General features: G+C 46.5%; 1 protein-coding gene across 2 annotated transcripts in view; it reads right to left on the bottom strand.

Annotated features, from left to right (window-relative positions):
• The window catches only part of DCPS (decapping enzyme, scavenger), a 43,973-nt gene extending 29,087 nt beyond the window's left edge, over nt 1-14,886 (bottom strand). Inside the window, exons 1-2 of one of the 2 annotated variants that reach the window (XM_055273701.2) lie at nt 13,537-14,886; nt 11,108-11,282 (exon numbers count right to left, since the gene is read on the bottom strand). In XM_055273701.2, coding sequence (XP_055129676.1) covers nt 11,108-11,282; nt 13,537-13,737 — 376 coding nt within the window. In that variant the 5' untranslated portion in view covers nt 13,738-14,886. Of the gene's footprint in view, nt 1-11,107; nt 11,283-13,515 lie in introns of both variants that reach the window. The other variant, XM_055273700.2, reaches the window with a different exon arrangement.
• Nucleotides 14,887-22,139: the final 7,253 nt, after the last annotated feature.

The raw sequence follows: 22,139 nt of genomic DNA, 5'->3' as shown, positions 1-22,139 counted from the left end.
ATGAGAATGAAATAATCAGAGAACCAGAGAGAGGAGAATTTAAAATATGACTGTCAAATTAACACCTTCACTAGAAGGTCTAGAAGACAAAATGCAGACAATCTACCAGACTATAAGAAAGAGGCCGGGAGGCCGGGCGCAGTGGCTCACGCCTGTAATCCCAGCACTTTGGGAGGCCGAGGCGGGTGGATCACGAGGTCAAGAGATCGAGACCATCCTGGCTAACATGGTGAAACCCCGTCTCTACTAAAAAATACAAAAAATTAGCTGGGCGTGGTGGCACACGCCTGTAGTACCAGCTACTCGGGAGGCTGAGGCAGGAGAATGGCGTGAACCCAGGAGGCGGAGCTTGCAGTCAGCCGAGATGGTGCCACTGCACTCCAGCCTGGGCGACAGAGCGAGACTCCGTCTCAAAAAAAAAAAGAGAAAAAAGAGGCCAGGCATGGTGGGTCACACCTGTAATCACAGCACTTTGGGAGGCTGAGATGGGCAGATCACCTGAGGTCAGGAGTTCAAGACCAGCCTGGCCAACAAGGTGAAATCCCGTCTCTATTAAAAATACAAAAAATTAGCTAGGCGCGGTGGCGGGTGTCTGTAATTCCAGCTACTTGGAAGCTGAGGCAGGAGAATGGCTTGAACCCGGGAGGCGGAGGTTGCAGTCAGCCGATATCATGCCACTGCACTCCAGCCTGAGCGACAGAGCGAGACTCCATCTCAAGAAAAACATGAAAAAAAAAAAAAAGAATGTACTTCAGCTAGTCAAGAGAATAAAACGAGAAAGAAACAGACGTAGAATATAGAAAACATCTAACTCACAAAAGTTGCAAAAGGAAGTCTCAGATTGAGACCTGAACAACTTGCTTAAAGAGTCACCTGTCCAGATTGGAGAAGCAGGAAAGAGCTTTCTGGAAACAATGTTACCAGCAAGGAAGGAAATATGATGTAATGCAAGGGTGTCCAATCTTTTGGCTTCCCTGGGCCACACTGGAAGAACTGTCTTGGGTCTTACATGAAATATACTAACACTAATAATAACTGATGAGCTGAAAAAAAAAAAAAGGAAATCACGAAAAAAATCTCATGTTTTAAGAAAGTTTATACATTTGTGTTGGGCCGCATTCAAAGCTGTCCTGGGCTGCAGGTTGGACAAGCTTGATGTAATGGATTATCAAACTGGATAATTTCAAGAGCAGAGTAAAGGTACATTATTCCTTTAACCACAATGAAAAAAGAGGCAACTAAAAACTCCATGAAAAAGTAAAAGCTAATAAAACAGTGGTTCAAATATGAAACAAACTAAAAAGCAGCATGATTTGAAGGACTGTTGGAATGCAAGAAAAGAGAATCCACTCGACCTGGACATCAAAAGCACTCTCCAGCCAGGCGTGGTGACTCACATCTGTAATCCCAGCACTTTGAAAGGGCGAGGTGGGCGGATCACTTGAGGTCAGGAGTTTGAGACTAGCCTGGCCAACATGATGAAACCCTGTCTCTACTAAAAATACAAAAATTGGCCTGGTGTGGTGGCGGGCGCCTGTAATCCCAGCTACTCGGGAGGCTGAGGCAGGAGAATCGCTTGAACCCGGGAGGTGGAGGTTGCAATGAGCCAAGATGTACCATTGTACTCCAGTCTGGACAACAGACTGAGACTGTCTCAAAGAGAAAGAAAAGGCACTCTCCTTTGAGTGGCATGGAGATGAGACACTGGGCAGGTGGAGGAAAAACTAGAACCTCAGCACTCTGGTTGAGCATGCATATTAATATGGCCTCAATCATGTAATACTCCTTACTGGTTTTACTGGTTTTCTTTTCTTTTTTTTTTTTTAAGAGACAGAGTTTTGCTCTGCCACCCAGGTTGGAGTGTAGTGGCATAATCACAGTTCACTGCAGCCTTGACCTCCTGAGCTCAAGCAGTCCTCCAACTTCAGCCTCCTGAGTAGCTGGAACTACAGGCACATGCCACCACACTCATCTAATTTTTGTATTTTTAGTAGAGAAAGGGTTTCACCATGTTGGCCAGGCTGGTCTCGAACTCCTGACCTCAAGTGATCCACCTGCCTCGGCCTCCCAAAGTGCTGGAATTACAGGCATGAGCTACTGCACCCGGCCCAGAAATATTCTTTTTATTTTTTTTAACTCTTATTTTAGGTTAAACCGTGCATGTACAGCTTTGTATACAGATAAATTGTCTCGCAGGGGTTTGGCATAGAGACTATTTCATCACCCAGGTAATAAGGATAATACCTGATAGGGAGTTTTTTGATCCTCTTACTCCTCCAACCTTCCACCCTCAAGTGGGCATCTAGGCTGATTCCATGTCTTTGCTATCATGAATAGTTCTACAACGAACATATGTGTGCATGTGTCTTTACGGTAGAGCAATTTTAAAAATTTTTTATCTTTTTATTTCAATAGGTTTTTGGGGAACAGGTAGGAACTTACATGAATAAGTTCTTTAGTGGTGATTTCTGAGATTTTGATGCACGCATCACCTGAACAGTGTACACTGTACCTAATGTATAACCTTTTATCCCTCACCACTCCCCACCCTTTCCTCTAAGTCCCATGTATCATTCTTATGCCTTTTCATCCTGATAGCTTAGCTCCCACATATGAATAAGAACATACAATGTTTGGTTTTCCATTCCTGAGTTATTTCACTTAGAATAATATTCTCCAGTTCCATCCAGGTTGCTGCAAATGCCATTATTTCATTCCTTTTTATAGCTGAGTAGTATTCCATAGTATGATATATACCACATTTTCTTTATCCACTTGTTGATTGATGGACATTTGGGCTGGTTCCATATTTTTGCAATCGCAAGTTTTACTGCTGTAAACATGCATGTGCAAATATCTTTTTCATATAATGCTTATTTTCCTCTGGGTAGATACCTAGTAGTGGGATTGCTGGATCAAACGGTAGATCTACTTTTAGTTCTTTAAGGAATCTCCACACTGCTTCCAGTAATGGTTGTACTAGTTTCCATTCTCACAACAGTGTAGAAGTGTTCCCTTTTCACTGCATCCACACCAACATCTAGACTGACTAAAGAAATGTGGTACATATACACCATAGAATACTATACAGCCATAAGAAAGAGTGAGATCATGTCATTTGCTGCAACATGGATGGAGCTGGAGGCCATTATCCTAAGCCAACTAAAGCAGGAACAGAAAACCAAATATGTGTGTTCTTACTTATACGTGGGAGCTAAACGTTGAGGACATATGGACACAAAGAAGAGAACAACAATCATTGGGGAGAAAAGGGGCTGGCCCAGCCATCCCCACACCCCAAAGAAGGGGAAGCATGCAGAAATGAAAGTCCACGAATGCCCAAAACCCAGAAGTAGGAGGCTGAAACCAAATACCATCACTTTGAGAACTGTAACTGAAAACCACACTTCAGAATGAGGATGGAGCCCTTGAAATTCATGGGATGATCTTTCTAGTCCATCTAAGGACCTGCCAGTTTGTCTTAACTTTCAACTGGGAAATACATTGTACATATAAAACACGGGTGTGTGTGTATATAAAATATGTACCACTTAAAGACCTAAGTAAAATAAAAAGAATACATATGCTCAGAACACACAATCCAAGAAACAGAATATAACCAGAATTTTAACATTCTCTCTGTCCTGCCCCACCCGACCAAGGATAATCACCTCCCTAATTTGGGGGTTAATCATTTCCTTTTTGTCCTCATAGTCTTATCACACATGTATGCATCCCTAAGCAGTATATTGTTCACTTCTGCTTGTTTTTCAACTTCGTACCATTTTAATCACACCATGTGTATTCTGTGCCTTGCTTTTCTTGCCCTACATGGTGAGATTTATCCTTCATTGATACAGGCAGCTGTAGTTCATTTTCACTGCTGTAGAGAGGCACTGTAGGAATATACCTCGGTTTATCTACCTACTCTACTGTTATTTGTTTCTAGTTTGTTCTTCATTAACAACGCTACCAAGCAAACTCTTCTGAGAATGACTTGTCTTTTAAAATGCTCCTTCCGGCCGGGCGCGGTGGCTCACGCCTGTAATGCCAGCACTTTGGGAGGCCGAGGCGGGAGGATCACGAGGGCAGGAGATCGAGACCATCCTGGCTAACACGGTGAAACCCCGTCTCTACTAAAAATACAAAAAAAAATTAGCCGGGAGTGGTGGCGGGCGCCTGTAGTCCCAGCTACGTGGGAGGCTGAGGCAGGAGAATGGCATGAACCCCGGGGGGCGGAGCCTGCAGTGAGCCGAGATTGTGCCACTGCACACCAGCCTGGGTGACAGAGTGAGACTCCGTCTCAAAAAAAAAAAAAAAATGCTCCTTCCAAACAAGAACTCACCCCTCCCTCAGGAGGTCCGGGTTTTGCCTCTGCAAATAGCACAGAGCGGAAAACCCTGGCCTGTGGCTACAGTACCGGGAGTTCCCTGCAACCAGAGAAACAATTCCCAGGATCCCATCCCTCTGCTCCCCGCCCTGGCCTCACTCACAAATGCCTGTCTCCTCTTCTGAACTTGAGATTTCACTTCCTGGTTTACATGGGGAAACAATTGGCCTTTCAAGAGGCAGCTTGGATTTCTGAGTCACACCCCTCTCCCTGCTATCTCCCCCTTCTTCCCCAGGTAAAAGAGAACAGACCGCAATAAAGGGTTCCATTGACAGGCTGCAGGGTGACAGCTATGGCAGAAAGGAGATGCAGGCCCTGCCCGGCCTGGAGGGTCAGAGGAAGCTCTCAGATGCCAGCCTTCAGGCCATTAGCTCCTCACATGTGCCACACAGCAACAAGAAGAAGAAAGGAAACCTACCCATGGGCAGAGCCAGTCACTTTTCCATGTTATATATATTATTCCATTTAAAGCTCACATAAATTGAAAGGTGGAAAAAAATAACAGGCAACACCATAATTACACTTATTGGATACAGACCATATGACAGCTACTGTGCCACGTGCTCTATACACCTTCTCTTAATGGGTGCTAATCCAGGACAGTGGCCATGAAGTCGATTTAGGGGATTAAGACCAGCATTTTAAAAAAGGAAACCAGCTGGGCGTGGTGGCTCACTCCTGTAATCCCAGCACTCTGAGTGGCCAAAGCGGGTGGATCACCCGAGATCAGGAGTTTGAGACCAACCTGGCCAACGTGGTGAAAACTCATCTCTATTAAAAATACAAAAAATTAGCTGGGCGTGGTGGCGGGTGCCTGTAGTCCCAGCTACTCAGGAGGCTGAGGCAGGAAAATGGCTTGAACCCGGGAGGCAGAGGTTGCAGTGAGCCGAGATCGCACCACTGCACTCCAGCCTGGGTGACAGAGAGATTCTGCCTCAAAAATAAATACATAATTTTAAAAATTAAAAAATAAAAAGGAAACCAATAAGACTGAAACTAGATAGAAAATACTAGAGAGTATGCCATAGCGGATGGGTAAGTATTGTTTAAAGTTTCACTTCTGGCCAGATGCAGTGGCTCACGCCTGTAATCCCAACACTTTGGGAGGCCAAGGCGGGTGGATCACCTGAGGTCAGAAGTCCAAGACTAGCCTGGGCAATGTGGTGAAACCCCATCTGTACTAAAAATACAAAAATTAGCCAGGTGTGGTGGCGGGTGCCTGTAATCCCAGCTACTCGGGAGGCTGAGGCTGGAGAATCACTCGAACCCAGGAGGCGGAGGTTGCAGTGAGCCAATATCGCGCCATTGCATTCTAGCCTGGACGACAAGAGCAAAACTCCGTCTCAAAAACAAGTTTCAGGGCCGGGCGCGGTGGCTCACGCTTGTAATCCCAGCACTTTGGGAGGCCGAGGCGGGCGGATCACGAGGTCAGGAGATCGAGACCACGGTGAAACTCCGTCTCTACTAAAAAATACAAAAAATTAGCCGGGCGTGGTGGCGGGCGCCTGTAGTCCCAGCTACTCGGAGAGGCTGAGGCAGGAGAATGGCGTGAACCCGGGAGGCGCAGTTTGCAGTGAGCCAAGATTGCGCCACTGCACTCCAGCCTGGGCGACAAAGCGAGACTCCGTCTCAAAAAAAAAAAAAAAAACAAGTTTCATTTCTATTCATGTCTATTAGTCCATGTGTAATAGACCATAATGTGAAACGTATCTCTCACTGCGGGCAGTGGCTAAAGAAAGTTGTGAAAACTTCCTTATCTGTTTCATAACCGTCCCACTGAGGTAAGTTCAGTTTCTAACCTAACAGAGAAAATAACTGAAGCTACTTCCCCAACTTCATCTGTAGTACACACCCCTGCCACCATCCCACCCCATCACTCCTGACATAACAGCCTCATTTCTGTTCTTCTTTCCATTCCCAGAACACATGCTGTTCCTCAGGCCACAGTGTTCTCCCCTCTTTGCACAGCTGGCTTCTTCCCTTCCTTCAGGTCTCAGCCTGGGTGTCATCCCCACTGCAGAGAGCCCTCCTAGAGCCCTGGTCTGAGTAGGCTCTCTCCTGCTCATGGCCACTCAGACATCTGCTTCCTTGTTGGCTGTCTGCCTTCCCCACTAGAACTGCAAAAACAGGGAGACATCGGTTATCTTCACCAACACAGACCTCGCTTCTACTAGAGCAGCTGGCACATAGCAGACACTTCACATTTGTTAAGTGAATAAAGAAATGTCCCAGGTCCTCATGGTTAGCAAATGGCAAAGGCAGGATTTGCACCCAGGTCTGTCGGACGTGAGGCTCGTTCTCAGCACTGGCGCTGTGCTAAAACTCAGAACCAGCACGTTGCTGCCCCAGCGCACACCATGAGAAAGCATGAGTGCCCCAGCATGACTAACTCCTAAAGCCCATGCTCTCTCCATTATGTCATTGGGATGGGGATGGACATTGCAGCTGGAAGGTGAGTGGCTCACAGGAGCAGCCTCTTGCAGTCAGCTGAGAACGTGGTGGGGATAAATGAATGAGGAGATTGCAAAGCCTCCGGACTTGAAGAGAAAAAGAAAGTTGCCAGTGACCAGAGAAATACCAGAAAAAAATCAGCTGAGCCCATGATTTCTACTGTGGCCAGCTCAGAAATGAGGGGTGGGGGCTCCCGTAGGCAAACAGTATTCTAGGAAGGAGGTCTAGAGAAGCAGCCAGAGACAGCAGAAAAACTCAAAGGCACAACCATGCAGGGGGACAGAGGGCTGAGGCTGCAGGAACTGCACATTCAGGGCCCTCGGGGTGGGCAGCATTGAGTTGATTCCAAGGCTGGGACTGGAGAGGGAGGTCCCAGGCTCTGACTTAGCTGGCCGTCCCACAGAGAGGACAGTTGGAGTGGGCCACAGGACTATTTTGGCAATGCTGCCACCTTGTGGCTGTGGAATGCCCAGCCCACAGGAAAACAAATCTACACATAGGTCAGTTTGTGGGTTCATTCTTCACTTATTGAAAGCACCTAATATGGGTGACATGGCTCCAACCTTCGAGGACCTCACCCCTTATATCCAGGCAGTGACCAAACTCTCCTCTTTTCACCACTATGTCCCCACCCCTGACCCCAAACAAGACTGTGAGGACAAGGATGGTATCTTACTCATCTCTGAAGCTACAGTACGCGGCATGGGGCCAGGCACATGAGACTAATAATAGCAGCTACTACTTAATATGTGCTCAGTGCTTTTAAGTACATTAGCGCATCGGATTCTTGAATTGCACCTATAAGACCTCCAAATGGAGATGTCAAGGAGGGGTTTATTTCAATATGAGCCCGGAGTTCTTGGAGAGGTCAAGGATGGAGAAATAAAGGTGGGTGTCGCCGGCATACAGATGGTGTTTTTTTTAAAGACCAGTGCCTCTCAAAGTTTTACGTGCATATGGCTCACCAGGGAGTTGTGCTAAAGTGCAGACTCCAATGATTCTGTAGTCTGAAACGGGGCAGAGATTCTGTTTCTACCAGGCTCCCAGGTGGTGCCAATACTGCTGGTTCACAAACCACACTTTGAGTGGTAAAAATCTGGAACAGAGGTTAACAAACTATGGCCAGCTGGGCCTCTATTTTTACAATCAGCAAACCAAGAGTGATATTTTCATTTTCACAGGGGTTGAGAAAAAGAAGAAGGAAGGAGAAGGTGGAAAAGGCAGAAGAAGAAGGTGTTGGGGAGGAAGATGGGAGGAAAAGAAGAAGAGGAGACAGACCATTTGTGCCTCACACGGCCTAAAATATTTACTCTTTGGTTTTTGACAGAAAAAGTTTGCCAATCCTGACCTCGAATATCACCCAGGGACAAGGTGTGCAGCTAAACAAGGGAGCAACCCAGCCCTGAAGCAAACCACTGCGACTTCCAAATCCCCATCCCTAGTTTTGGTAGGAAAAGCAGGAGTGAAAGGCACCGCATGTACAGTCGGCCCTCCATATTGTGGGTTCCATATCTGTGGATTCAACCAAATGAAGAATAAAAATACTTAAAAAAAGAAGGACATTGCATCTGTACTGAACACAGACTTTTGTAATTATTACCTAAAAAACATGGTATAACAACTATTTACATAGCATTTACATTGTAGCAGGTAGGAGGATGTGCTTAGGGTACATGTGAATACTACACCATTTTATATCAGGGACTTGAGGATCCATAGATTTTAGTATCCGAGCAGAGTCCTGGAACCAATCCCCAGTGGATACTGAGGGATGACTTATATGCCAAGAAGGCAGGAAGGCCAGGGGCAGTGACTCATGCCTGTAACTGTAATCCCAACACTTTGGATCGCCTGAGGTCAGGAGTTCGAGACCAGCCTGGCCAACATGGGGAAACCCCATCTCTATTAAAAATACAAAAATTAGCTGGGCTTGGTGGTATGTGCCTGTAAATCCCAGCTACTTGGGAGGCTGAGGGAGGAGAACCACTTGAACCTGGGAGGCGGAGGTTGCAGTGAGCCGAGAACATGCCATTGCACTCCAGCCTGGGTGACAAGAGCACAACTCCGTCTCAGAAAAAAAAAAGAAGGCAGGAAAAGAAAAGATGAACTAAGATCTGAGGCTACCAGGTGGGTGGGGTTCTGAGTGGGAACAAGGACTTGTGGTGGGCCAATAACCCACTGCCTCTTTCAGTGCTTATCTTGGGAAAAACAATAGAAACAGGAAGAGTGGGCAGGGACTACCTCCATTTGTGTGCAATGCCACAGGAGGACTGGGAAAACAAAAAGGAGAGCCTGTGAATTCCACAGGGTTCATCTGTTGGGCAGAACCTTCTGAATTTTGGCCAAGGGTGGGGAGGGTGGGTAGAGGGATTTCGGAAGGTGAGGGAAAGGGTGTGGCAGTAAAATAATAGCCCCCAGAGCTTTTAATGCGGGGGCCACCCGAAGTTGTGTTTGGCCATGGTGCCTTCTGTCATTCTTCTGCCGCCCTGTGCTAAGGAATACATTTGCCTAAACGCCAATGCCTGAGAAAGTAAATACAGCTGTCCATTTCCATCAACTTGCACCAATTAATCTGGCTTTCGCTCAATGGAAGACAGGCTGTTTTGCATTAAGTCATGAAAGGTTTTCTTGTCTCACCATCAAGTGTTCACATATATTTACAAAGGACAACAATAGCACCCTTTCATGGAGGGCAGAAAAGAATATCTATCAAAAGACTGTGGGGCAGGATATCTGCAATGCCAGACTGCTCTTAAATGCTGGAGGGCAAACAAGAAGACAGAAGGATATGACAAAGTCACCATGTGCTGTAAAACAGATTCCAGAATTTGCTGGTTGGAAGGAATCTTTAAGGTCAACCAGTCTCCCTCATGCTGCCAACAAAGCTGCCTACAAAATCTAACCATCTTGAGAAAAAATGCACGTTACACCCGGCTTTTGGCATGGAATATTCTTTTTAATAAATTAAGAAATGCTTGCAATGAAAAACAAATCTCTGCCTTTTAACCCACGAGTTCTTGCCCTTCTCTCCCATCCCCCTTGATCTCACTAGTTGTCTCTCCCACCAGAAAGTAGGTTCCTTCAGGGAAGTGACTGATTTTTGCAGCACCAGACATGCTGGCCGGCCCACAGAATGAGTATAGTGAGCAAGACCCCGGTCTACTGAAAAAGCTTAGCTTTCCTGCCACCTACTGGCTGTGGGATTTTGGACAAGTTATTTAACCTTTCAAAAACTGGTTTCCTCGTTCGTAAAGTCCTCCTTACAAGAGGGCTGTTTTGAGGATTAACTGTGTTAATACATGTAGATTACTTGGAATGCTGACTGGCACAATAGTAAGGATTTCCTAAGTGTTGTTGACAATTTTTATCATTCAATTAGTAGACTAATCTATTATTCTGGCCGGGAACGGTGCCTCACACCTGTAATCACAGCAATTTGGGAGGCCAAGACGGGTGGATCACGAGGTCAGGAGTTCGAGACCAGACTCTTGGCCAACATGGTGAAACCTCATCTCTACTAAAAATACAAAATTTAGCTGGGCATGGTGGTGTTCACCTGTAATCCCAGCTACTTGGGAGGCTGAGGTGGGAGACTCGCTTGAACCCAGGAGGCAAAGGTTGCAATGAGCCGAGATTGTGCCACTGTACTCCAGCCTGGGTGATGGAGCAAAACCCTATCTCAAAAAAAAAAAAAAAAAAAAAAAAAAGAGAGAAACCTTGTTCTAGTGTAGTATGTTTTAGGGAGAGAATGTGATTCATGGGATAGAATAATAGATTTTTTGTTTTTGAGATGGAGTCTTACTCTGTTGCCCAGGCTAGAGTGCAGTGGTGCGATCTCGGCTCACTGCAACCTCCGCCTCACAGGTTCAAGCAATTCTCCTGCCTCAGAGGTTCAAGCAAACCTCTGCCCGCCTTGGCCTCCCAAAGTGCTGGGATTACAGGTGTGGGCCACCGTGCCTGGCCAGGTTTCTGAGTTTCAGCACCATTGACATTACTTTGCTGTGGGAGCCTGTCCTGTACATTGTAAGGTGTTTAGCAGCATTCTTGGTCTCCACCCACTAGATGCCAGAAGCAACACCCCACCACCACCCCCGATTCTGACAATCAAAAATGTCTTCACCGATGGCCAAATGTCCCCTAGGGAAGTAATCTCCCTATTGTACTAGAATATGCAAATCAGGTATAGAGAGTCTGGTCACCATACCACCTAATTTCCCACCATCCCATTCTCCCTCCATACAGCCACCCTGGCCACCTCTTGCTCACCATTCAGTTGTCTTGGAGGGAACAAGTGATAGGTGCTGTAGATATCATTGGAGAACTGCAACTGGAGCTCAGGGCTGCCAGTCAGGAGCTGAGCCACCTGTTCCACCTGAAATGGCGTCTTCTCCAGGATCACAACAGCATCCTCTCCATCCCCATCCCCAGAGGCCTCATTCACCTGTGGGCAGAGGCATCATCAGTGGGCTCAAGGGCAGAACCACGATGAGACTCTGGAGAGCAAGACAGAAGCTTCCAGGGCCTTTGAAATCCCGGTACTTGGGATTTCCTTCCCTGAAGTCTTCCCTCTGGGGAAGTCTAGCCAATGGCACTCACATTTCTTTTCTCAGAGAAGGCATCTCCTTTTTTTTTTTTGGCGGGGGGGGGGTGGGGGGGGATGGAGTGCTGCTCTGTTGCCCAGGCTGGAGTGCAATGGCATGATCTCAGCTCACTGCAACCTCCACTTCCTGGGTTCAAGCAATTCTCCTGCCACAGCCTCCTGAGTAGCTGGGATTACAGGCACATGCTGCCACACCTGGCTAATTTCTGTATTTTTAGTAGAGATGGGGTTTCACCATGTTGGCCAGGCTGGTCTTGAACTCCCGACCTCAAATGATATGCCTGCCTCGGCCTCCCAAAGTGCTGGGATTACAGGTGTGAGCCACCACGCCCAGCCAGAGAAGGCATCTTCACCCAAATCCTTGTGGGAGTTCTCACACCTTTCTTCCCCAGAATACAAGCCTTCTCAGTTGTCTTCCATTTTAGACTTACAAGACCTCTGTCAAGTTCTCCCCATTTCAGAAGATGAAAAACAGACCTTGAGTGACTTGCCCAAGGTCACATGAACAGTCAGCATTGAAACAGAAACTAGAACCTAGGTCTGCCAAGTGACTCCTAGCTCAAAGGCTCTCATGACTAACACCTTCAACAGGTGCTGCACACTGAAGACAGCTGGGCTAAGAGAAACAGACAGAACCTCATACAAAAAACAAAAAACAGAAAACAAGAAACAAAAACAAAAAACAAGGCCCGGCACAGTGGCTCACGCCTGTAATCCCAGCACTTTGGGAGGCAGAGGTGGGTGGATCACCTGAGGTCAGGAGTTCAAGAGCAGCCTGGCCAACATGGTGAAATCCCATCTCTACTAAAAATACGAAAATTAGCTGGACATGGTGGCAGATGCCTGTAATCCCAGCTACTCGGGAGGCTGAGGCAGCAGAATCGCTTGAATCCAGGAAGTGGAGGTTGCAGTGAGCCAAGATAGTGCCATTGCACTCCCGCCTGGACAACAAGAGCGAAACTCCATCTCAAAAAAAAAAAAAAAAAAAAAAAAGCCGGGTGCAGTGGCTCACGCCTGTAATCCCAGCACTTTGGGAGGCAGAGACAGGTGGATCACCTGAGGTCAGGAGTTCGAGACTAGCCTGGCCAACATGGTGAAACCCCCGTCTCTACTAAAAATACAAAAATTAGCTGGGCATGGTGGCGGGGGCCTGTAATCCCAGCTACTTGGGAGGCTGAGGCAGGGAGAATCGCTTGAACTCAGGAGGCAGAGGTTGCAGTGAGCCGAGATCACATCACTGCACTCTAGCCTGGACGACAGAGAGGAGAGACTCTGTCTCAAAATAAATAAATAAATAAATAAATAAATAAATAAATAAAAATTTAAAAACCAGATACTCGTGGAAGCCTAGGCCAAGGTTCCCTGATCCTCCCAAAGGTGAGAGTTCCTGCTGTTCCTGCTAGTAGTTCTGGGGAACCCCCATATCTGCCCTGGCTAGGCCTCCTCACTAGTTCCTGGAATGGTCTCCATCTCTCCCTCAGCCCCTGCCAGACTGCTGACCACGTTGGTATTGGAGCAAGCTGTGTGTATCTGTCTCGCCAGAAATATTCCGTAGTCCTGAAGATCAGGGATGGTAACTTTCATCTCCACATCCCCAGTACCTAGCTTAGTATCTGGCATGCGTGAAAGTGCGTGCGTAGAACTGAATTAACAATTATAATATGTTGTTCTCCTGTTAGGGCTGAAGTCGTGTAAGGCAGAGATCACATCTCCTACAGTCTCATGTCGTTTCCAGGAACAGGGATGAGCGAGACATCTAACATTTACTGGGTTCCTAGTCCCTATATACATAAATGGATGATAAATGGCTTGGGGAATGTAACATGTGATCTTTAATCTGCAATGCACTCTCCTAGTAGATATTTCTAGTGAAGGAAACATTAGAAAAATTAGAGCTAGATGTGTTCATTGCCTTAATTTCAAGGGCAATCTTGCCGCCTTTCACCGCCCCTTTATGCATTCTAGTGGCGCACTCCCGCCTCCCTCGAGTGATAATGATTGGTATTTTCCAGCCGAGATCCGAAAAAAATCTGCCTTCGAGGCGATGATTGGTTCACTGCTTCCCGCATCCCACCTCAGGGTTGCCTCCTGGTACCTTCCCGTGTAGGAAAATGATTTTGTCCCGCGCAGACTCCCTCAGCACTTTCTGCAGTCTGAAGCCGGAGAACGGTAAGCGGACAGGAGCACAGGTACCATTTCCAACTCCTGCCTCCTTTTCCTCAGTGCTGGCGGCGTGGGCCTCCTCCACGTCCAATTCGCGCTTTCTCTTCCCGAATTGAGGAGCTGCGTCCGCCATGCTGCCCGGGAGGCGGTGTGCGCCTGCGCCCCCTGCTCTGGCCCCGCCCCTAGCCCGAGTCTAGCGGCCTGGCTGGGCTGCTGACTCCCGGCGTACCCTGCTCGGGCACCCGCTCCTGCGGGCTGCGTGCCGCGCATGGCGGAGCCCGCTGACCTGTCCCAGGGCGCGCCTTTCAACCAAGTTACTGCTTTTGGCCCCGTTGTGGTGCCGGCCGGCCCTCAGGGAAGGGAAAAGAAGGCTGAGAGTCCCGAAAGCGGCGGGCTAGAGGTGGCTGCGCAGTGAAGAGGGACCCCCAGGCCCACGCCCCGGGGTGGGAGCCGAAGACCCCCTTGGGCCACGGGAGTGTTGGAGGCCTTGTTTGAATACTGACATTTTAATCATAGTTACACCGACGTTGACCAGTTATCGGGGAAGCAACGTTTCTGACGCAAATCCGTGAGCCCATTTGATTCCTTGGTCGATTTTTTATACCGAGTATTTAAGCCATTTCCATTTTTCTCCCATTTTAATTACTTTGCAGGAATTTTCATCATGGTCAGTTTTTTACTTTGTAGACTCAGTACTTTTCTGCTGACAAGAAAGGTAAACGAATATGGCCAGAAGAACCATTTCCAACACCCACTTATTTCCGGGCTAGAGGCATCCCCCTCCTCTCTATCTGGTTTGCCTGTATTTCTGCCCTGCTACCCGGGGATATGATTTGCAGTATGAATCGTCTCCCAGGGTTTCGTTTCTCTTTTTTTTTTTGCCATATAAAATTATTACTTGTAACTTCTGCTGTTGAGGGTTTCTTTGGTGACCATTGTTTCTGGTTAGCCCGTTTTTCGCTGGTGTTATTTAACAGATCTAAATTTTGTGAAGAGTTGGTACTTAAGGACGGGTGCGGTGGCTCACGCCTGTAATCCCAGCACTTTGAGAGGTCGAGGTGGGCGGATCACGAGGTTAAGATACCGAGACTATCCTGGCCAACATGGTGAAACCCCGTCTCTACTAAAAATACAAAAATTACCCGGGCGTGGTGGCCCGCGCCTGTAGTCCCAGCTACTCGGGAGGCTGAGGCAGGAAAATCGCTTGAACGCGGGAGGCAGAGTATTGTAGTGAGCCGAGATCGCACCACTGCACTCCAGCCTGGTGACAGAGCGAGAATACGTCTCAAAAAAAAAAAAAAAGGAGTTGGTACTTACATCGCTTCAGTCAGCCACACATTGATTTTACCAGTGATTTGAGTTTAGGTTTTCAGACAGATCTCATGGGTGTGGGACAGTTTTTGCCATTTTCAACATTAGCAACAAGATGCAATTTACAGTCAGTTTTTGGTCAATAACAAAGTGTACCATGTGTTAGTTTGATTTTTGGATTACTTCTACCAGACATACAGATTAGGAGTTGGATAAAAGACTATTTTGTGTATGTGTGTGTGTGATGCAGAAAGCAGTTAGGAGAGACTTAGGATCTGTCACCCAGGCTGGAGTGCAATGGCGCGATCTCGGCTCACTGCAACCTCTGCCTCCCAGGTTCAAGCGATTCTCCTCCCTCAGCTTCCTGAGTAGCTGGTATTACAGGCGCCTGCCACCACTCCCGGCTAATTTTTTGTATTTTTAGTAGAGTCGGGGTTTCACTATGTTGGCCAGGCTGGTCTCGAACTCCTGACCTCGTGATCCGCCCCCCTGGGCCTCCCAAAAAGCTGTCATTACAGGCGTGAGCCACCGCACCCTGCCAAAGTAGCTATGCTTTAACAAAAAGAGCCCAGAATTGAGAGCCATGAAGTCGGGCCTCAACACTGACTAGCTGTGCAACTTTGGAAAAGTCTCTTAACCTTTCCAAGTCTCCATTTTCCATGTGCCAGCCGCTATTAGTTCTAAGCAAGACATTGAGGCCTCTTCTTCCATAAAATGTATATTCAAATGGGGTACATGAGGTAAACAAAATAATGATTAAGTACTGTTTCTTGTTTTTTGGTTTTTTTTGAGATGGAGTCTGGCTCTGTCGCCCAGGCTGGAGTGCAGTGGTGCGATCTCAGCTCACTGCAAGCTCCACCTCCCGAGTTCACACCATTCTCCTGCCTCAGCCTCCCAAGTAGCTGGGACTACAGGTGCCCGCCACCACGCTCGGCTAATTTTTTGTATTTTTAGTAGAGACAGTGTTTCACCGTGTTAGCCAGGATGGTCTCGATTTCCTGCCCTCGTGATCCGCCCACCTCAGCCTCCCAAAGTGCTGGGATTACAGGCGTGAGCCACCGTGCCCGGCCAAGTATTGTTAATAGAACAAAACTGGACAGTGTGAAAGAGCCTGGGGATAGGAGCCACCCCACCCTTTTTTTTCTTTGAGACAGTCTCACTCTGTCACCCAGGCTGGAGTACAGTGGCGCAATCTTGGCTCACTGCAACTTCACCTCCCAGGTTAAAGTGACTCTTTTGCCTCAGCCTCCTGAGTAGCTGGGATTACAGGCATACACTAGCACACCTGGCTAATTTTTGTATTTTTAGTAGAGATGGGGTTTTGCCATGTTGGCCAGGCTGGTCTCAAACTCCTGACCTCAGGTGACCTGCCCACCTCCCAAAGTGCTGGGATTACAGGCATGAGCCACCATGCCCGGCCAAGCCCTTTAGATAAGATGATCATGGACAGCCTCTCAAAAGGTGACATTTGAGCTGAGACTTGAAAGATGAGAAGGAACCAGCTATACCAGCCATATGAAGAGCCCAGGCAGAGTAAATATTAGCTGTCAAAGACCCTAGAGCAGTAATGTGCTTGACATTTTTAAAAAATAGGAATGACCGCCGGGCACAGTGGCTTACACCTGTAATCCCAGCACTTTCCCAGCACTTTGGGAGGCCGAGGCGGGCAGATCAGATCAGGAGTTCGAGACCAGCCTGGCCAACATGGTGAAACACAGTCTGTACTAAAAATACAAAAATTAGCCGGGTGTGGTGGTGTGCGCCTGTAATCCCAGCTACCTGGGAGGCTGAGGCAGGAGAATCACTTGAACTCACTGCAGGTTGCAGTGAGCCAAGATCGTGCCACTGCACTTCAACCTGGGTGACAGAGCAAGACTGTCTCAAAAAAAAGGAATGACCTGTGTAGCTAAAATATAATGAGCAAAAGAGAAACATTTGAAATGAAATAGTAGAGAAATGTATTCATTAGCGGCAAAACCCATCAATATGAGTATAATTTTGATTAAAATATAAAACCAGAATTCTACTCTTCAAAAAGCCTGGCTCATGCCCCATGTGGTGGCTCACACCTGTAGTCCCAGCTACTCAGGAGGCTAAGGTGGGAGGATTACTTGAGTCCAGGAGTTTGAGGCTGCAGTAAGCTATAATCACACCACCACACTCCAGCCTGGGCAAGGGAGCGAGGCTTTGTCTCTAAAAAAAAAAAAGAATGCCTGTTTCAAGGAAAGGATGAGCTCATAGGAAGCCTCAGCTACCAGAGGTTCTATTAAATACCAGACCTCAGAGTGAAAGGAATCTTTATGGTAGCACAGTTAAAATTCATTTCCTCAGTTACACTAGCCACTTTGCAAGTGCTTGGTAGCCACTTGTGGTTATCGTATGAGCACAGATGGAGAACATTTTCATTATCAAAGGAAGTTCTACTAGACAATGCTATATTAGCTTACTTATTTATTATAAAGCCCTATTCAATTGTTTTCTAGAAATCTTAAAATTTCTCCCATGCAAGGTGCGGTGGCTCACACCTGTAATCCCAACACTTTGGGAGGCCAAGGCGGGTGGATCACTTGAGGTCAGGAGTTTGAGACTAGCCTGGCTAACATGGTGAAACCCTATCTCTATTAAAAATACAAAAATTAGCTGAGTGTGGCCGCAGGCGCCTATAATTCCAGCTACTCGGGAGGCTGAGGCAGGAGAATGGCTTGAACCTGGAGGCAGAGGTTGTAATGAGCCAAGATTGCGCCACTGCACTCCAGCCTGAGTGACAGAGTGAGACTCTGTCTCAAAAAAAAAAAAAAAAAAACCTCCCAAATCTTTTCTTTTTTAGTCTAAAGAAGGACTGGATACTTCCCACTTCCATTTCAGGGATTATGACAGACTAAACTGAAAACAAGTCAGCTACATTCTGGATGTAAAATTTAAAACATTCTTTTAGTTACATTGCTGAGCTCTCAAAAAAGTAAAATTTGCAAGAACCAAAAATGATGTGGGAGTTTGAATCTATAGAGTGGTAAGGGGATTTTTAAGGTGGAAGCTATTTTAAGGGCCACTGCTGATCTCTAGACGTGTAGGACACGATTCAAGGGACAAGAGACAAGACTTGAGCTTATGTAAAGAGGAATTAAGATACAAAAATTTCCATAGAGCTAAGATCCCTGAAGGTCCACTAGCTCAATGAAGGGGACAACATTTTTTATTTTATTTTATTTTATTTTTGGATACAGGCCTCGCTCTGTTGCCCAGGCTGGAGTACAGTGGCGCGATCTCGGCTCACTGCAACCTCCGCCGCCCGGGTTCAAGTGATTCTCCTGCATCAGCCTCCTGAGTAGCTGGGATTACAGGCACCCACCACCACACGTAGATAATTTTTTTGTATTTTTAGTAGAGACGGAGTTTCGCCATGTTGGTCAGGCTGGTCTCGAAGTCTTGACCTGGGGTGATCTGCTCGCCTTGGCCTCCCAAAGTGCTAGGATTGTAGGCGTGAGCCACCATGCCTGGCCGGGCCAACTATTTTTAAAAAAGAAAAATGCTGCCCTGCTAAAGGAGAGAAGGTGATTAGGAAACTTGCCTGCTTCAACTGTTGTTCCAGAGGGAAGAAGGAAAAAACCTCCTAAGAATTTATAACCACAGATGATTCTTCATGCAGACAGACTTCACATTCATGATTGTGTACATGATCCAGGACACTCAAACTGAAAAATCTACTTAAACTGGTCTTGTAGTCTTTATTGACTGTTTATACCAAATTGACTCCAGGAGAAATGGAAAATCTAAATAGATCTATAACTTCAAGACATTGAAATTATAGCTTTAAATTTTACAGTAAAGAATATTCTGGTCAGGCATGGTGGCTCATGCCTGTAATCCCACTGCACTCCAGCCTGGGCAATAGAGCAAGACTCTGTCTCAAAAAAAACAGAGAATATTCTAGGCCCAAATGGTATTACAAATGAGTCTACCAAACATTCGAGGAGCAATTAATTCCAATCTTAAATTCTTCAAAAAAAAAAAAAAGCCTGGGCGCAGTAGCTCATGCCTGTAATTCCAGCACCTTGGGAGGCCGAGGTGGGTGGATCGTGAGGTCAGGAGATCGAGACCCTCCTGGCTAACACGGTGAAACCTTGTCTCTACTAAAAATACAAAAAATTATCTGGGTGTGGTGACACGCACCTGTAGTCCCAGCTACTTGGGAGGCTGAGGCAGGAGAATAGCTTGAACTTGGGAGGCAGAGGTTGCAGTGAGCCAAGGTTGCGCCACTGCACTCCAGCCTGGGCGACAGAGCAAGACTCTGTCTCAAAAAAAAAAAAAAAAAAGAAAGAAAGAAAAAATTATGTATCAGAAAACCTACAACGTACACATTTAGTGGAGAAATGTGTGAAGCATTCCTTTTAAGGAAGGAATGAGACAAGGATGGCTGCTATTGTCACTGTTTTATTGGAGGCCTTAGGAACCACAAAAGGAACTAAAGTTTTTGTTTTCTGTTGCAAATTGTATGACTGTTTATAGAAAATCCAACAGGACATCCCAGCACTTTGGGAAGCCAAGGCAGGCAGATGGCTTGAACCCAGGAGTTCAAGACCAGCCTGGGCAACATGGCAAAACCCCATCTCTACAAAAAGTACACAAAAATTAGTCAGGAGTGGTGGCACAGGCCTGTGGTCCCAGCTACTCAGAGGGCTGAGATAGGAGAATCATTGCTTGGGCCCAGGAGGTCGAGGCAGTGGTGAGCCACGATCACACCACTGCACTCCAGCCTGGGCAACAGCAAGACCCTGCAAAGTTTACAGTCATATAGAATTAAGTAATTCAGCATGCTGCTTAATACTAGATGAATATGTGAAATAAATTACAATTCTTTATGTCAGTAATAGATAAAAATGTAAAATTACCCTTTACAACAGCAACAGAAAATATGAAATGCTAGAGAATAATTCTAATAAAAAGAGGAGCTGACCAATGTGGAAAAGATAGAAAGCTTTATTGAAATACACTTAAAGACGTAAGTAAATGGAGACATACTATTTTTATGAATAGGAAGACTGATGAAAATATCTGTTTTTTCAAAATCTATAAATTCCATGTAAGTCCAATGAAAATACTAACAGGCTTTTTCCTGGAACCTGATGGTTGAATAAACAATTTATATGGAAAAGTAAAGGAACAAGAAAAGTTAAAGTGATTTTTGATGGATAAGAAGAGCAGGAAGAATTGACCTATAAATGGTCCAGGCTTATTAAAAACAGTGAACAAGCCAGTGTGGCACCAGCACAGGGATACACAAACAGATAAAGGGAGGAGACTGGAGAACCTAGTAACAGCCCCCCACATATGACAATATGTGACAGCAGTGACATCGTAATCAGTAGGGGTGGGGTAAGGATGGACTAGTCAGTGATGGTTATTTAAATAGAAAAAAGAATTGGATCTTTGACTAAAGAACAACAAAAACCCACACAAAAAATCCAGGTGGATTAAAGACCTAAATATGAAAAGAAATACGGAAGAAAATACAGATGTAGGGGAGGACTTCCTGAGTAAAACACAAAAAACACAAAGTAAAAGGTAAAATATTAATTTAGGCTGGGCGTGGTGGTTCACGCCTGTAATCCCAGCACTTTGGGAGGCCGAGGCGGGTGGATCACCTGAGGTCAGAAGTTCAAGACCAGCCTGGCCAATATGGTGAAACGCCATCTCTACTAAAAATACAAAAATTAGCCGGGTGTGGTGGTGGGCGCCTGTAATCCCAGGCTTAGACAGGAGAATCACTTGAACCTAGGAGACAGGGGTTGCAGTGAGCCGAGATTGCGCCATTGCACTCCAGCCTGGGCAACAAGAGTGAAATTCCGTCTCAGAAAAACAAAAAACAAAACCAAAAAAATTTTAATAATTTAGAGATGCATACTTAAATATTTAGGAATAAAGTGATTTCTGAGATTTGCTTCAAATGATCTTGGGGGGAGTGAGAGATATGAGTAGGGTATCATTGATAAAAGAGTAGCTCAGAGTTGGTAATTGTACATGCTAGCTGACGGGCACATAGGGATTTATCAAACTTTTTCCTTTCAGTATATGCTTGATTTTTTTTTTCATAAAAATGATGAAAAGGAAAAAAATGATAATAGGTTGCCAGTTTTCACCCACCAGATTAGCAAACATTTAAAAATCTGATAACTGTAAGTGTTAGCAAGAACATGAAAAGGTGGGAACTTTTTTTTTTTTTTTTTTTGAGACAGAGTCTTGCTCTGTCGCCCAGGCTGGAGTGCAGTGGCGCAATCTCAGCTCACTGCAAGCTCTGCCTCCCGGGTTCACGCCATTCTCCTGCCTCAGCCTCTCCGAGTAGCTGGGACTACAGGTACCCGCCACCACGCCCAGCTACTTTTTTTTGTATTTTTAGTAGAGACAGGGTTTCACCGTGGTCTCAATCTCCTGACCTCATAGTCCGCCCGCCTCGGCCTCCCAAAGTGCTGGGATTACAAGCGTAAGCCACCGCGCCCGGCCGGAAAAAGTGGGAACTATTTTTTTTTTTTTTTTTTTTGAGACGGAGTCTCGCTCTGTCGCCCAGGCTGGAGTGCAGGAGTGCAGTGGCGCAATCTCGGCTCACTGCAAGCTCCGCCTCCCGGGTTCACGCCATTCTCCTGCCTCAGCCTCTCCAAGTAGCTGGGACTACAGGCGCCCGCCACCACGCCCGGCTAATTTTTTTTTTTTTTTTTTTTTGTATTTTTAGTAGAGACAGAGTTTCACCGTGGTCTCGATCTCCTGACCTCGTGATCCGCCCGCCTAGGCCTCCCAAAGTGCTGGGATTACAAGCGTGAGCCACCGCGCCCGGCCAAAAGTGGGAACTCTTAAACACAAATTGTAGGAACTTAAATTGGTACAGCCAATTTGGAAGAAACTGTGGCATCTTCTAGAAAAACAGTATGTATATTCTTTTTTTTTTAGACGGAGTCTCGCTCTGTCACCCAAGCTGGAGTGCAGTGGTGCAGTATCTCAGCTCACTGCAACCTCCGCCTCCCAGGCTCAAGCAATTCTCCTGCCTCAGCCTCCCGAGTAGCTGGGATCACAGGCATGCACCACCACACCTGGCTAATTTTTGTATTTTTAGTAAAGACAGGGTTTCACCATGTTGGCCAGGCTGGTCTCAAACTCCTGACCTCAAGTGATGCGCCTGCCTCGGCCTCCCAAAGTGCTAGGATTACAGGCATGAGCCACCACGCCCAGCCCCAG

This window comes from Symphalangus syndactylus, chromosome 3, assembly GCF_028878055.3.
Source record: "Symphalangus syndactylus isolate Jambi chromosome 3, NHGRI_mSymSyn1-v2.1_pri, whole genome shotgun sequence".
Classification (NCBI taxonomy): Eukaryota; Metazoa; Chordata; class Mammalia; order Primates; family Hylobatidae; genus Symphalangus; species Symphalangus syndactylus.
The sequence above is the reverse complement of the archived record's forward strand: the minus strand, read 5'-3'. Positions and strand labels throughout refer to the sequence as shown.